Genomic DNA, 17491 nt, shown 5'->3' with positions numbered 1-17491 from the left:
ATATTAAACCTCAAAATGTGTTGCTGGACTCCAACTTCACAGCCAAGGTGGCGGATTTCGGTCTCGCTAAGATGACGGACAAGGATCATAGTCATGTATCCTTGACGAGGGCTAGAGGCACTCCAGGGTATGTGGCACCAGAGATGTGGTTAAAGAACTATGGCCCGGTCACTGAGAAGTCCGATGTGTATAGCTATGGAATGACGCTTCTAGAGATGATCGGAGGGAGGACCAACTATGATTTGGAGGCCCAACCAGAGTTGTCTAGCAAAGCTTATTTTCCTCTATGGGCATTCAACAAGGTCAAGACTGGCAAATTAATATTGCCTTTACTCGTTACAAACACGGAGATTAATGATGATGACTCCACACTTGTGGAGAGGATTTGTTTGGTGGGTCTATGGTGCATTCAACACATCCCTTCCAATAGGCCATATATGGATAGAGTCATCCAAATGCTAGAAGGTAATGTTGAAATCGAAATTCCCCCTAGTCCCTTTCCACCGGGGACGGAGACACCATGATCCTTCTACGTTAGAGTCGCCAATGCCGATTGGTCATTTCAGCTGGTATAACTTGCAATAAATGATGCAGCTATCATTCTACAATTTATTTACCTTCCGTCCGTTTACCATGATCCTTCTAGTGAGTAGAGATGAAAAACAAGTGAAAGAATTGACTAGATAATGCTATAGAATAGGATGACTGGATTAAAAAAAAAATGAATGTTTGTAATTGTTGAATTGAGAGACGATGATATTTCTACAATTATTAAGTTGAAATATGTGAAATGGATTATAATTGTGAGTTAGGAGATTTTATGAAATTTGTTTGGTACACAGAAAATGGCTTCAATAACAGAAGGTGAAGGAGCCAGTCAAGAAATAGGAGAAGCTAGAATTCCTACACCAGATCCAATAGCTGATCCTACCCCTGGTGGTGTAGCACAAATTGGAGATTTCTGGGAGCGCTTAGAAATTTAGCAAGTGTTGAACAACAAGATCATGTGGATCAAGCTACTCAAGCAGCTAAGGGTAGAAATAGAAGAAGAAAAAGGGAAACTGATGAAGATTTTGATGATGATCTAACAGTCCTAAGGAATTTTAAGAAACTTTACAAGAAGGAATTTACAGGGGATAACACTGATCCTGTTATTACTACCCGGTGGATCAGGGACATGGAAAAGGCTTGTGATGCCATTAGATGTATAGATTCTCAAAAGTTTATGTATGCCCCATACATGCTTATTGGTGAAGCAGATGAATGGTGGCAGACAACTAAGCATATCCTTTTGGTTGCACATGGAAAAATTATACGGATCATATTTAAAGAAGAATTTGATAGAAAATATTTTCCTCCACATGTTAAAATCCAGAATATATCTGAATTCATAAATTTGAAGCAATGCCTTATGTTAGTTATCGAGTATGAAAAAAATTTGAGGAGCTTTCTAAATATGCACCTCATATGATAAGCACTAAAGAGATGAAGGCTCAACAATCTGAACGAGGGTTTGGCTGATATACAAAGGACTATAGGTGTTCTTCAATTAAAAACATCTATTGATTTGGTGCATTGATCTCAAATATTTAAGGAATTGAGTAGGCAAAGGAACAAGGGAAAGAGGAAAAGAACGGGAAGACCAGAGGCCTTTTAAATTTGGAGGATTTAAGAAGAAATTTGTGATAGGTCAAGGGAAAAAGCCCCAAGGTAAGCAGCCACAAGAAAAGAAGATCGACTTTCCCCAAGTGTGGAAAGAAGCATTGGGGGAGGTGCCTTTCTGGCATATTTTTTTTGCTATAAGTGTGAGGAGGAAGGTCATTTAGCTAGAGATTGCCCCACTTTGAGAGAGCAACCCAAGCAAGGACAAAAATGAAATGTTGGGGGTCTAGGGATCTCAAAAAGGAAAGGAAATTAAATATTCACAAAAAGCTAAGCACCCTAGGCGACTTTTTACCATTACATAGAAAAGGGCTGAAGATTCCCAGACAGTAGTGGCAAGTATGAGTTTGTGTTATTAATTTAGTTAGTAATGTTTATGTTTAGTGAAATGAAATAATAAATGGACTGATGGTTGAAATGTTTGCCTTCTTGTTTTTTTTTGATATGTTATGTTAGTTTAATGTGATATTAGGAATGCTTAGAATTGCTAATGAGAATGCATACACTCTCTTTGATTCTGGTTCTATCCACTTATTTATATTTTGCTTTAAAATTGAGACTGGAACTTCAACCAATTAATTGTTTTTTATATGAAGCAACACCATTAGGTAGTGTGGTGGAAGCAACTGAAATGGTAGAATCCTGTGAATTAGACGATGATAGATGATCTGATAGTTATAAATTTGAAGGATTTTGATGTGATTCCAAGAATGGATTGGTTAGTTGCAAACCATGCCAGTGTTTTGTGTTTTGAGAGGATGGTGATACTAAGACCTTTAAGAGAGCTTGAGATCCAATTCTCAGAATGAAAATAAAGTCTTCTTGAACAAGAATGGTCTCAGCTATTCAACCTAAGAGATTGCTTAAATAGGGATGCCAAGGGTATCTAGATTCTACGCAAGATTTGGAAACAATTGGGTTGGCTTTACTTGAAATACTAGTGGTGAAAGAATTTTATGATGTCTTTTCAGAAGATTTATCAGCGCTACCACCAGAAAGGGAAGTGGAATTTACCATCGAGCTTATCCCTGGCACAACTCCAATATCTAAAGCTCCATATAGAATGGCTCCACAAGAACTAAAGGAATTGAAAGAGCAGCTGCAAGAACTTTTGGATTAGGGATTCATACGACCCAGTGTTTCTCCTTGGGGAGCCCTAGTTCTATTTGTGAAAAAAGAGGATGGGATGTTAAGAATGTGCATTGACTATAGGGATTTGAACCAAATCACTATTAAGAATAAGAGTACCCTTTACCTAGGATTGATGATCTATTCAATCAACTACAAGGAGCAAATGTATTGTATAAGATTGACTTGAGGTCAGGTTATCACCAGTTGAGGGTAAGGGAAGAAGATGTGCCAAAGACTGCTTTCAGGACTAGATATGAACATTACGAGTTTCTAGTTATGCCTTTTGGATTGACTAATGCATAGACAACCTTTATGGATTTAATGAATAGGGTGTTCCATGATGTCCTGGATCATCATGTTATTGTCTTTATTGATGATATATTGGTATATTTAAAGAGTAAAGAAGAACATGAGAAGCACTTGAGAGTAGTTTTACAAACTTTAAGAAAATAAAAGATTTATGCTAAGTTTAAGAAGTGTGAGTTTTGGCTAAACAAGGTATGTTCTTAGGACATGTGATTTTTGCTGAAGGCATTGTGGTAGATCTCAACAAAGTCTAACCTATAATGGATTGGGTCAAACCAACTATTGTGACTGAAATGAGGAGTTTTTGGGACTAGCTAGTTATTATAGAAGATTCATTGAAGGATTCTCTAAAATTACAATTCCATTAACTCAACTCACCAGAAAAGGAGTCAGATTTATTTGGACAGATGAATGTGAGTAGAGTTTCCAAGAACTAAAGTGGATATTAATAATTGTACCTATCTTGAGTTTGCTATCTGGAACTGGAGGATTTGTTATATATAGTGACGCATCCATAAGTGAATTGGGTAGTGTGCTTATGCAACATGGAAAGGTCATCACATATGCATCAAGGAAATTGAAGCCCCATGAACAAAATTACCCAACTCATGATTTGGAGTTGGCAGCAATCATCTTTGCACTTAAGATATGGAGACACTACTTGTATGGAGAAAATGAGAGATACACATTGACCACAAGAGTCTCAAATACATCTTCACTAATAAAGAATTGAACTTGAGACAAAGAAGATGGTTAGAATTATTTAAAGATTATGACTGCAATATTAACTACCATCCTGGTAAAGCAAATGTGGTGGTTGGTGCTTTAAGTAGGAAGTCACAAAGATACTCTGTAGCTCTAATAACTAATCAATCTCATCTTATAGAAGATGCAAGGAAGATGGGAATCAAATTTGTGCTTGGAGTTAAGGTTAAAAGATTGGTTGCAAGCTCGGTTATAAAACCTTCAATTCTTGAATGGATCAAAGAAAAACAAAAATGATGACATTTTCCTACAGAATGTTAAGGGAAGAATGCAAGATGAAAATTTAGCAGACAGATTTTAATGTCGATTCAGCTGGAATCATTAGGTATGAATCAAGGTTATGTGTGCCTCAGGATGAAGAGTTGAAGCAAAAATTGATGAGGGAAGCACTTAATAGCCCATACTTAGTACATCCGGGTGGTACCAAAATGTATCAAGATTTAAAAGAACACTTTTTGTGGAATTACATAAAGAAAGAAATAGCTGGCTTTGTCTAGAGGTGTTTGACTTGCCAACTAGTAAAAGTAGAACACCAGAGACCTTTAGGGTTGTTACAACCACTTGATGTACTTGAATGGAAATGGGAACAGATTTCCATGGATTTTTTAATTGCTTTGCTTAAAACTTCTGAGGGATACGATGCTATTTGGGTGATTGTTGATCAGCTAACCAAATTAGTACACTTTCTTCCTATCCAAATTAACTATTAGATGGATAAATTGGCAAAATTATATGTGAAGGAAATTGTAAGGTTGCATGGTGTGTCTATATCCATAGTTTTAGATCGTGATTTGAGGTTTACCTCTAGGTTCTGGTAAAGTTTACAAAATGCTTTGGCACTCAATTGAACTTTAGTACGACTTTCCATCCACAAACTGATGGGAAAACTGAGAGGGCAATTTAGGTCTTGGAGGATATGCTATGAGCTTGTGCAATTGATTTTAAAGGAAGATGGAGTGATTATTTATGTTTGATTGAATTTGCTTACAATAATAGCTACCAATCTACTATAAGAATGACTCATTGTGAGGCAGTTTATGGAAGGAAATGTAGATCTCTATTTTGTTGGAGTGAAACTGGTGAAAAGCAATTGCTCGAGCCAAATTTGATGCAACAGACATATGAGAAAATAAAGTTGATACAAGAGAGGATGAGAACTGCATAGAGCAGACAAAAAAAAATTATGTTGATAATAGAAGGAAACCATTGGAATTTGAAATAGGTGACAAAGTCTTTCTAAAGATAGCACCAGTGAAAGGTGTTATGAGATTGGGAAAGAGAGGGAAATTGAGTCTGTGATTTATAGGACCATTTGAGGTTTTGGAGAGAGTTGGAGTTGTGGCTTATAGACTTGCCTTGCCACCAGAGTTGTCCTACATCCATAACGTATTCCATGTATCAACGTTGAAGAAATATGTCACCAATCAATCTCATGTTTTGCATTATGAACTGGTTGCAAATGAAACAAGATTTGACATATGAGGAAAAACCATTAAAGATCCTTTTTCAAAAAGAAAAGAAGCTAAGGAACAAATTCATACCACTTGTAAAGGTGTTATGGGGTAACCATTTGGGTCAAGAGGCATCATGGGAGCTAGAGATAGATATATAGACTCGTTACCCTGAACTTTTTGATTGATAAGGTAAGCAAATTTCGATAACAAAATTTATTTTAAGGTGGGTGGATGTGATATCCCTCATCTCATTATATTATTATTTTAATATTGTACCAATATGTTCCAAATCCCCTAATATTTTTAAATAATTAATAATTTTTGTAACCGGTTGATACATATTTCCATCCATTGGTCTCTTATATGGTGAATTTAAACTGAACCGATAATCGATAAAAATAAAAAAAAGAAGGAAGAATCAAATCAGTTTTCTGAACTTGGAGATATTAATATTCGAATCTTTGAGTGGGCCCAAAATCCCATAAGGAGGCCCACTATATTATGATACATAAAAGTGATAACAGAGAGAGAAGGAAGGAGGACACCGCCCTCCAAATCCTCCTTCTTCACCTACCACCTCATACGTGACGTGGGAGGGGGGGGGGGGAGTCAAAGAAAGAAAGAAAGAAAGAAAGAAAGAAAAAGAATGAAAGCCAGTGGGCTTTCAAAGGAAAGAAGAAAGAGAATAGAGAGAGAAGAGAAGAGAGAGAGAGAACAAAAAGAGAAAGGAGGAGAGAGAAGATAAGAAAGAGAAAGGGGAAAAAGGAAACAAGAGACAGTAGGAGACACTAGGAGAGAGAAAGACAAGGGAAGCTTTGCGTAGCTCCCGTGTATTCTAAAATAGCCAATAATCATTCTAAATACAAGAGAGAGAGGTTTAACTGAGAGAATCAAGAAAAGTGTCCCGAACAAGAACAGGTAAGTGGCATCGCCTAACCTACGTTTGTTGCAAGTATGGTTTCACTAGGCAAACAAGTAGTATTCACTCGTTAATGTGAAACCCATCTTATCTCTTTCATTTGTGGGATCTATGGAAGTGTGAGATTGTTGCCTTTTGAATAAAATAGAAGTGCATGGAATTGAAATGCTGGTAACATTCCTGAACCATTAAACTAGGCAAAAGAAACAATGCTTATGCTTGTTAATTCATAATCTGGACATTTCATTATCTAAAGGATGAGATTGTATTCATGATTGTTTTAAGCCTCGTTCAAATAAAGCTAAGTGCTAATTAAAATGAAAGAGGTACAATAATGCTAATGTTGAAACTGAACATGAGAAGAGAAAAGAAAAGGGAGGTAATAATAACAATACAAGAGAAATAAAATGTTGAAGTGTTGCCAAGCACGGCTTCTATAAGTCCTAGTACCTAGTGTACCCAAATGGGAAGACCTTAAGCGAGATTGAAAAGTGAAAAAAAATAGGCCAATTATAGCTGCTTGTACAGAACACTTGGTCTTATACCAAGAGACTGAAAAAGAGAATCTCTTTATGGGAACCTCTAAAATTGAGACTAAGACCTTAGTTCGAGACCGATGCCACTAACGTGGTTTACATTAAGGGTGTCATCTCTATAAGTAGCACTTAGGTCTCTCTCTCTCTCTCTCTCTCTCTCTCTAAAAAAGGAGGCATTTGGTCACAAGGGAAAGGTATGGGAGAGAGAGAGAGAGAGAGAGTATAGAAGTGGTACAAGAATACCGAATCTTTTCTTGTATTGGGAATTTTGGCACCTGTTCATACCAAAACTAGCACTCAACACTACAAGAAAATAGGGATATAGCAACTTTTATGAAATGCCTCTATAACTATCAGATAAAAAAAAATCTCTAATAGCTTTAGGGGCATTTTATTAAATTCTACATAAATGGCTGTACAAGCACTTGCTAAAATGCCTATATTTTACATCTTTTAAGAATTTTTTTATTAGCATTTGTGAATGCTTCCAAAACCTTTTTGTTGCATTTACAAAGTGCCTCAAAAAGTTTCTTCTATTGTTATTACTAGCTATAAAAAGTGTTTTTGAGGCATTTATATTACAAATGGAGGCTGTTTCACTCTCACTTCTAATGCTCTTTTCTTAATCTTTTGTAGACAATTGAATAATGCTACTAAAAAATATTAAAATTTTTTTTTCTTGTTTTGTATGGTTTTTTTTTTCATTGATCTGTGAAATACTATAAAGTGTTTCTTTTATTTAAAAAAAAAAAAAAAAAAGGGCGCATTGTCTGTATCAAATATTTATGAGCAAACAAACTTTTCTCTAAGGTACAATTAGATGTTTCCATTAGTAATATAGAGGTAGAATAAAATTGTTTGCTGCATCAAAAACTTGCTTGTGCAAGGTCAAATGTAGATGATCCTATGCAACAAGGCATTCATCTAACTGCAATTTGTCTGGCTTGCAAATGATATGATTGAAGAAATCACCACATCTTCTTGGTTTTTGTCCTTAACTACTTTAGTGCCTTCTCTTCAATTGATAGACATTGAAGTTGGAATAAGGAACACCACCTCTCTCCAGCACTAAAACCTTGAAATTTTTGAGGGACGGTAGTTGCCAAGGGACAAGCAGCTGTTGATGATCCTAAAGATGAGAATAAGCTTGCTGGTTTGATAAATGGGTAGAGCCATATCTATGGTCTTCCTCCTTCCTTGCATTGCAGAGGAGATACATATTAACTCGTCAATTTAGAGTTCAATTCTACAGTAAAAAATATTTCTTAGGCTTTGAACTAGTAATCAAACAAGTCTCCTCTGTCTGTTCAAACTTCCAATGCAAGATTGCAAGAAGAACCTTATTTATAGTGATAAGGAAGTACAAGGAAACTAATGATCATATCAATTTGCAGAATGCATACAATTCATAGTGATACCAGTAATAATGGAACCAAAAGACTATAAATAACACCACATAAATCTGTAAAACAGTAGGAGGTCGGAATGGAGGAAAAAGAAAAAGAGTTCAAGAGCCAACTTAACTTATAATTGACTGCTTGAAATTACTTGGCAGATTTTGGCAAACATTCAAGTCACTCAAAAGAAATATGGAGTAAGCAGAAACTTTAGAAGACAACCTGAACAGGATAAAGAAAATTTGGAACTTGAGATAATTCAAATTCAAATTCAAATTCTCTTGAAGTTTATTCCAGAAAGCTGGAAGGATTCGAAGCTGTGAACATACCTTTCTTGACCAGCATTACAACCAGCTTCTTTTTCATCATCAGCGTGCCTCTGTTCCTCCTCTTCAAGTGTCACATCCTCCCAGCCGGTATCCTATCTGGCATACCCGAGAGTGTGATCCACAGCCCGAAGATCAGGTATCGAGTAATCAACCTCCCACATAAACAATAACATAATCATGAACAATAATAATAAAAGTGCGGAAGATAAACCATAGATCCAAATAAGGAAAGAATGAATCATATATAAATCAGAGTACTAGATATAATCAGTGTCTAAAACAGATAAGTAAAGTGAGGCAAAATCCCACTCTACAACCAGCGGAATAGTAGTTCTAAAAGAGAATAAGCAAGACAGAATCTAATCCCAGTAGTGGTACAATGGGTAACTAAATTGTTCTCAATCTTATAGACAACATCCCTATAAGTATAAATCTCATAAACAACACAAGGGCGCTTCCACTCAATGGTCGGACTAAGCATCGTACGGAGCATAACCACTCGCGGAATCTTCAGTGTAATTGTTGTAACCGCAATCACCTTCCTGGAGATATGCCTCTTCTCCTTGCGCTTCTTCATAGGGGCCGTCATAATATTCAAGAACTGTAGAATAGTCTAACAAACATTGTACAATAAAGGAATGAGTTTCAAAGAAACTCAGTAAGGCAGTTAAATCCATAATAACATAAATGGCAGGATTTCAGAACAAACATAAATGCAATATGGTATGAGACAAGCAATGAATGAATGAATCTAATTCTACATATGCTGGTCTCTATTGGCAGACATGCTTTAAGTCATAGCACTGTACTTCTTTAGGAAGGTCTCAATCACTCATCATCAGTTGGTAATGGGTCCGGCATCCCTCGGGACATTCCATGGCTGGGGGTTAAGTCACCACTCTCTCACATCACCATTGGTCTAAGTACCGGCGCATGTCAGGGTAAAGCCTAGCCAAATGCAAGTCTTCTACTTAGTTACATCAAGTCAGATCCAGATACGTCCATTCCTCGTCCCTGACGATCCTTTCCGGTATCCTTCACACTAGAGTCCTCATAGTCCCTGACTACAGACTCATCAACCCTATTGGTCATCCACATATGGTAAACGGGAAGCTCTCACATCCTCTCACGGGTTGGTTACCGGTCTTAAGCGCCCGTGAGCCCAAGTCTATCCATATGCAACCCTACCAATAAATGGCCCCCACAATGTGATTCCTGTCCTCTCACGGGTTGGTTACCGGCCTTGAGCGCCCATGAATCCCCATTGCTACCACGGGTCGTTCGGTCTCAATACCCCTCCGATTAGGGTCTGACATAACAGGACATCCTAGCCAAACACTACTAGACAATCCTAGATATGTCATCCAACAGTTTAGGAAGGTGTCCAGAGGGCATCTCCAGAAACATCCCATAATATTCCCGTAGTAGTCCAAGGACAGAAGTGTCAAAAGGACACCTCTCCTTTCCAAACCATACTTAAGCATACACATGCATCAATTCATATCATCACATATATGGTAACTTCATATATGGAAAGAAATCAATAATTACAATCACTTTGTATATAATTGGTAAGTAAATCATACATGAGTCAATTCATTATGAATAAGTAATGCTATTGATATCAAGACAGTACCACAGTAGTATAACATTATAAGAATCTAATTAAAGAAATAACTTAACAAGATTCAAATATAGAAACTAAGATATGCAATTTATGTTGTTAAAGAAGTAACCATCCTTACCTTTTATAACTCGCAAAGGAATCCTAAGAAATCAAGTAAGATCTTGGCAAACTTGAGAAGAAGGTCCTAAACAAGTGTATACAACATATTAGGAAAGATCCCTAACAGAAGAGATACCAAAACATCCAACACAGGACCAATTCGGAGTTGCTTGTACTCATTGGTCGAGTGGATTGGTCGACTGGTCCAGTCGACCAATCAGTCGACCAATGTAGACAGTAGCCTAAAAATCAGAGTTTTGAGATATAAAATCCGAATTTGGTGGTTCAAAAGGGTACTACTCAAGGGGTAAACTACACCAGTAGTATCCTAACATATAGGGGACCTCAAAACACTAATCGAATCAAGCCATCAAGATCCAAATTAGGAAACAAAAAGTTACCATAATTAAATCAATCATGGATCTTGAAGAATTCAAGATAAAAATCAAAGACAAGAACAATAGGAGAATGAATCATTGATTCGGGTAAAGGTATCATGAAAAGCATACTTAGATCTTCAAGAAAATAGGCTTAAAAGCATAAATCTAAATAAGGAAACAAAACCTACCATATATGTAACTATCATGATTCATGACGAAAACATGGTATGGTAGAAGAGAAACAACTAGAGATTGATAGATCATGGATCATGAAAAGAAAACACAGCAATTGACTACTAACATGATCAATATAGAAGATCCAAGGAGATCAGAATTCAAATCAAAAGTTAAACAAAGACTAGATCATGGTTTGATCATGATTCCTTCAAAAGCTTGCAATGATCATGGTTAAGATCATTGTTTTAGCCATTAATCCTTAGGATGATCATGAGAGACAAGTCCAGAGATGTTTGCAATAGAGAATGCAGCATCTCCTCTACTGTCTCAACTCAAAAAGGAAAGAAAAACAGAGATGGAGGAGAAGAAGAGAGTGTAGACATAACCTTGATGCAAAAGGAAGAGTTTTGACGAAGATCCGTCAAGAAAATCACCAAGGATGCAAGGAAGATGACTTGCAGAGGTCTTTGGTTCGTTCCAAAGAGTTTGGAGGCAGCAAATACGAAGTAGACTCGAGATTGGACTTAAATAGAGCAAGCAAGACCTAATTGCCAAAGACAACAGCCATTGGTCGAGTGGATTGGTCGACTGGTCCAGTCGACCAATCAGTCGACCAATGCAGACAGCAATTCCAAAACAGGGAATTGAAGACCCAGATCAAATCCAATCCTAAAGGGGTTTTGCACACATATCAAGTGACTTACCTAATAGGTAGAAATGCCTTCAAACCATGATAGAGAGCACTCCAAGTCCATCAACTAATCCGATCTTCATCAAGATTCAGTTTCCATAAATAGAACTTCATCATCAACTCTCATGGATTCAAAGCCAGACACCAAGTCCTCCACTGGGATGGCCCAAAGCTGACTTCTTACTTTACTTCGGGTCACTGGACCTACAAATAACAAGGTTTCCGGGTCAAGGTTAGGGCTGGGTTTTACATCAAGATTATGCAGTCCTCATGAGAAACTGTAGACAACAACTTTAGGTCCTGTTTTTTAATGCCAAGGAATAAGAAAGGGCTAGTACTGAACATATACATTGAACTGCTACTGATTATGGAAATACACGACAGAGGCTTACTTCATTTCTTTTCCATAATAGGCCTCACAACTTCTAGATTTCTTGACTGGGGTGTAGTTGATTAAGAGATGAATAAAATGAAGCTGCATGAAAGAAAATAAATGTTACTACACAAAAAACCCTGGACCACTGTTTTGCATATCTAAGACAAGAAACCAAGTAACAAAGATCTATAGGGGAGGTGAAGGGGGGTTTGCAAAAACATAAAGAGGCCAATGACTCTATAGCAAAATGGTTCCAGATTGGATTATGAACTTTATAGATTTCCCTCTGAGCTTCTTGCTTGTGGAAACAAATTCTCCTTGAGTCACTTACATCTGAGTTGTTGTACCTTAGACAACCACAAGACCTTACCCGGGTTCGAAGGTTTTGATACACTTACAACCCTCTCACTAGAATATGTATTTGTAATCAAGTGCAATTAATCCTATTATCCTAAAGATCTAACAAAGCAACACATCTTTTCCCTGTGCAGCTGTATCACCTAAAAGATGAATCTAAAACAAAGGAAACTGTTATAGCTTCTAATATCCCTCACAGCTATTTGAAGTTTGTAAAGGTACATGGGTTTTCTGATTACAAAGAACAGATTGACATACTAACTTACATTTTCAAGAATGCAATTGCACTTGAGTCAATGTTGATTGACCCTTGTTCAAGATTTTTTCTTGGTGATGCGTCCAAAATCTGCTCAGCCCTTAAATATCCTCGTGATGACCTGCAAAACGAAAGCGTCAGATGTGGCCCGACCCGCGGGGTCGGGAGTCCACCTCCGAAGGCTAAGTCAGTTGATGAACTTAATCACAAACGGCTCTGCTAGAAGCATAGAGCTAAGGAATGAAGAACTGGGAAAGGTGATCTAGATAGCAGATCGCTGATAGTTTTGGTCTATCAGTATGTATCTGAACCTGAGTCTCAGATAGTATTCTTTTCGATCCCCTCACCTTGTATGGTAGTGAGGTTTATATAGAGTGTACCTTCGAATCTCCTTCGTTGGATGCACTTGAGCCTTCTTCGGGTAGTCGTTGGATCTTAACAGTTAGATCCGTTGAGCAATAGACTTCTACTAGTTTGGACTAGTAGAGGACTCCTGAGATAACCTTTAGGTTATGTGATGATTATCCCTTCGATAATGATTATCCGCAGCCGTCAATTCGAGTCTGCCATCATTAGGGTGATTACCCTAATCCATAAGTAGGATTAGGGCACGCTTGCAGCCGAATAAGCTTTCTTCTTCAGCAAGCCATCTTCTGGATCCGGTTCGCTCGGGAGCGAGTCGGTTCTCTCCGTCTCGACCGGGGTCGAGGGTCGGACCAGGTATGAACCCGGTCTGATCATAATCTCTCCGTATCACTTGGAGATGGGAAATGGAAGACCCATGATCACAGATGCTCAATTTTGTAAATCTTATTGATCTTTCTTTCTTGTAACCATACTGTTTAGGAAGTATTGTTCGAATATTCAACTTCAAAGTTAACTTCAATAGCTAGTTTCAAATATTTTTGGCTTGGGGGGAATTTGTTTGATTAAGTTTTGACAAAAGATAACAGAAAGGCCACTTCACTACTCCAATGGATGCTTTTCTAAGCCATGCAAAGAATCAATCCCCATGAATCCAGCATTCCAAGGGAAAAGAAAATAGAATGTCTACTCAAGTAATTCCCAGGAAACAGAGCACATTTTAGAGTAGATATTCACCAAAATACTTCAACATGAAAACCAGATAAAACCAAATGTGAAACTCCTACAAATTACTAAAAAGCATGACAAGGAACCAAAATGCATTATCTAGACAAGGAAAGGAGAAATCCACACGCACCTGATTACCATCCTTAATCCCAAAACCCCTGATACAAGCATTGTCGTTAACTAGTTTCTCACCTTCAAAACTTAAGCAAAAATGACTCCATATGTGTGACTCGCAATTATGGGGTTGAAAGTAAGAACCAATCCGCAATCCTTGTAATTTTGCAGCAACAAAATATATGCATATTTGTTTGCAAAATAAAATAACCGCAAGTGCACAGTATCGTGTATCTAACGGATCGATCTCAGGGAGTTATGCCACCAAGAATTCAACTCCTTAATGGTAGTGCGAGAATAGAATGATTCAATTTTTATTAACTAATTAACTAAACTAAACCAACAATCCTAATTCATACATTTAATGCAATTGAATTAAGACGAAAAATTAAGCAAACATAACCAACGCATAAATAAAAGACAAGAAAAAAATGCAAACAATAAAAATAAAAGGGAAGTGATCCGAATGTTAGTTTTGGATCGAGGGAAGGGGAGTATAATTATAATGACTTTGACCGTGGACCCTTTGCCATAGCTTACAGTCCACCGATCGGGGGAAGGGATATTAGAGAAAAAAGAAAAGAAAAATGCAGAAAGTAAATAACAAAGCAATAAAAGCAACAGGGAAACCTTAACCAAAGAGAGACACAATTGTAGGTGTTGATACGGAATCTCGCTCGTCCTTCCCTGTCACGAACCTGTAAGATACGAGCTCGACCTTGGGGGGTCGAGGTACGTCTCCGACGAAAAAGTCAGTACCAATAATATGATCTCAACTACTCAATAGAGAATTCAAGTAATTGATCACAAGAAGTATGAATACCTACCTCCTCATGTTTACCTGAGGTGTTTATATAATGTAAGTTAGTAGAGTTATATTCGGTATGTAACTCTACCTTGAGTTGTTCCTAGGAAAGTAACTTCATAAAGAGTTCTTTTACCTATCGGACTCTTTTCTCCTATTGTTAGGTAAGGGTTTACCTTTATAAGATTTCCTCTTCATGCCAGGCGGATGTACTTTTTATCATGGTCGGTCCTATCATGGACCTCCAGGTTGAACCTTCTTAGATAACGATCCTGGTCGGACCGTACATCCTTTGAATCAAACCGGAAGGCGTAGAATGACCATTTTAGTCATTAACAGAAGCCCCCCAGTCCCTTGTGCTCGAGAACTTTATGCTCGGCTCAAGGGAGTGTATGTCTTCCCGTGCACGTGGTATTTGGTCGAAACGACCATAACACCCTACCTCGAAATCTGTAACGTCCCACTCTTGTGTAGCCGCCGAATTTGTGCGCGTAAACCAATGCACGTTTCTCAAGGCTCGTTCGTGGATGACACGTGTCGTTGCTGTCTCTTCCTCATAAATGATTGTCATTATGATGAAGAGACTCTTCATTTTCCACCGTCCACCTACGCGTATCCATCATCGTTAGATATGGATGTTTAGATTTGATGAATTTTAACCGTTGATGGTATTTTTGTATCTACCCTTAGATCAGTATCTACGGTTTTATATATATCTTCCCCATTTCTTCTCTTCCTTTCACTTCTGCTTCTGAAAACCATTTTTTTTCTTCTGCCACTGCGAAATTTTTTTTGTTGGGGATTTGCTGCTTGCTTCGTTTTCCAGCTGTTGGTCTTTCTTTGGGAGAAGAGTATTGTTTGTGTTCTTCTTCTTCTCCGTTCGTTCAACAACAAGTAAGTCCTTCTTACTTTGCTTCTTCTTTTCTGTTTTTCAACAAAAATCTTATACGTTTCTCTGTCATTGTCTTCTTTGTTTTTCTCTATCTTTGTCTACACTTTCCGTCATATTTTCTTTCTTTTTTAGAGAAAACATGGTAGTAGTGAAGAAAAGGGGTGCTACATCACATAGGAAAAACTTAGAAGAGGATCCGTCCGTCACTGTTTCAAGTGAAAATCCCGAACAGTCTGTAGATCCTAAACAGAGTCTAGATGGTAGGTCGGAGGCCATTGGTAATGATGATGAAGTAGATTCTCGACCACAGTTAGTTGCCCAAAGTGCCCGAGCTTGCTTCAAAGCTGAGAGGCGAAGTTGGAAGGATAGTTTATCCCTAGCAGAATACACCCTAGAGAAGAATAAGGATCTTACTCCCGATCATATAGATTATGATCCTTATTCATCCGGCCCTGACTTTCTTCCTTCATTGATGTCCGAGGAGAGGCTAGAGTTCCTGCGTCAGAAGTATGGAATATCGTCCGTGTTATCCAAGTTCCGAACCTTGATGAGAGGGCTAACTCTCCTCGACCCGGAGAGTTTGCCTTTTATGAAGATGCCTTAAAAAGTGGCTTTTACTTTCTCGTTCACCCCCTTTTTAGGGATATTATGATCCATTTTGGAATGTGTCCTGGCATGTTTGTCCCGAACAGTTGGAGGAATGTGATCTGTTTCTGGGGCTTTTGTCAAGATAAAAGGGTAAATGTCCGACCATCCCTTGCCTTGTTTCTTACGTTTTTTATGGCGAAGAAGCAAGAACAAGATGGATGGTTCTATTTATCCAAGAGAACCGTAACTCAGTGCGGTTGGGAAGGTAATTTTGTCGGGACTGGTACCCTCCCGTCCAACACTAGAGGTTGGCGTCCAAAATTTTTCTTTGTCCGTCCTCCTTCCAAACCTTCTTTCCCTATTTATTGGGTCCGGGGACCAATTCAGGGGTCAAATGACTTTCCCTTGCTAACTAGTGCCGAGGAGCATGCTAGGGAGAATATTTGCCATCTTTCTTCCGAGGACAGAAATAAGTTTGCCGTCCACGGATACTGTCCGGAATATCCCAATGTTCTGCGTCATTGGGGATTCCTTCCCAGTAAGTTATCCTTCTATTTTCTTGATTTATAGAAAGTTACTTTGTCCGGATTTAACAATGTGTTTTTGTTTGTGCAGTGAAACTTAATCCAAAGAATACCGAGCTGGTTGCGGAAGCTGATGCTGCAGACGCCGAAAAGAGGGTTCCGACCAAGTCTGATCGGATTCGTTCCAAGGGCAAACAGAGCTCTGCTTCTGTATCTCAAAAGAGACCTACTAGTGTTGCTGAACTTCCTCCTCGGGCGAACAAAAAGAAAGGTCCCATGTCTTTCATAGCTGGGTCGTTGGAGGAGAATACATTGCCTTCTTCTCCTCCTCTTCCTGATTCTTCCGCCGGCCCTTCTTCGGTGCTTATGCCATCGTGGTAGTTAAACTCCTGCTCGCACGTTCTCAGTAATAAAAAAGATGGGACTGAGGTGTCGAAGGAGTGGTTATCGGGAGTTACTCTCCCCGCCGACTAGAAGTTTTTGCTGGAAATTGGTTCCTCTCGTACACAGGATACGATGACAAGGTAAACTCTTTCCCGAGCTTTGTGGTAATTGCCTTTATTGATTTGGAGATTTCTTGATTACTCCAGTTTTCATTAGGTTGGTCTGCGCCCTGACACAAGCTTGGGCCGGTAATTTGGAGGTTACCCGGCGAGATGTGTCGGCGATCCATATGTTGGAGGACAAGATCAAAAGTTTGAGCCTTCAGGTGGATAAATTGACCGGTGAGAAGGTTGAAGCATATGCTCGGGCTATGGCAGCCGAACAGCAGGTGTCTTCCTACCAATCCGAGGTTGAGAACCTGAAAGCGTCTTTGGAAAGTAAAGATCTGTGTCTAGCATCCGCCGAGCAAGAAAAGCTTGAGAAGGATCAATTTATTAAGGATCTGACTGCTCAATTGGCCCAGTCCTCTCCGGCCACATTTCAAGATTTATCCAATGAACTACGTCATGAAGTAATCCGTAGATGGGTCCGGACCAAAGGTTGTCAAAATTTTGTATCAAAGGTTGCCGC

The 17491-nt window shown here is 38.5% G+C and overlaps 1 protein-coding gene across 1 annotated transcript; it reads left to right on the top strand.

The window, feature by feature from the left end:
- LOC149026495 (rust resistance kinase Lr10-like) lies at nt 1-750 on the top strand (the record flags this gene model as incomplete). The annotated part of the gene is given in 1 exon segment (XM_089145206.1): nt 1-750. A coding segment is annotated over 1 exon segment (524 nt), but the record flags the coding sequence as incomplete, so codon positions are not given.
- Between the last annotated feature and the right edge of the window lie 16741 nt (nt 751-17491).

This window comes from Hakea prostrata, chromosome 1 (assembly GCF_041222555.1).
Source record: "Hakea prostrata isolate BN-2017 chromosome 1, UWA_Hpros_2, whole genome shotgun sequence".
NCBI lineage: Eukaryota > Viridiplantae > Streptophyta > Magnoliopsida > Proteales > Proteaceae > Hakea > Hakea prostrata.
Note: the sequence above shows the minus strand (reverse complement) of the source record. Positions and strands in the feature narration are given on the sequence as shown.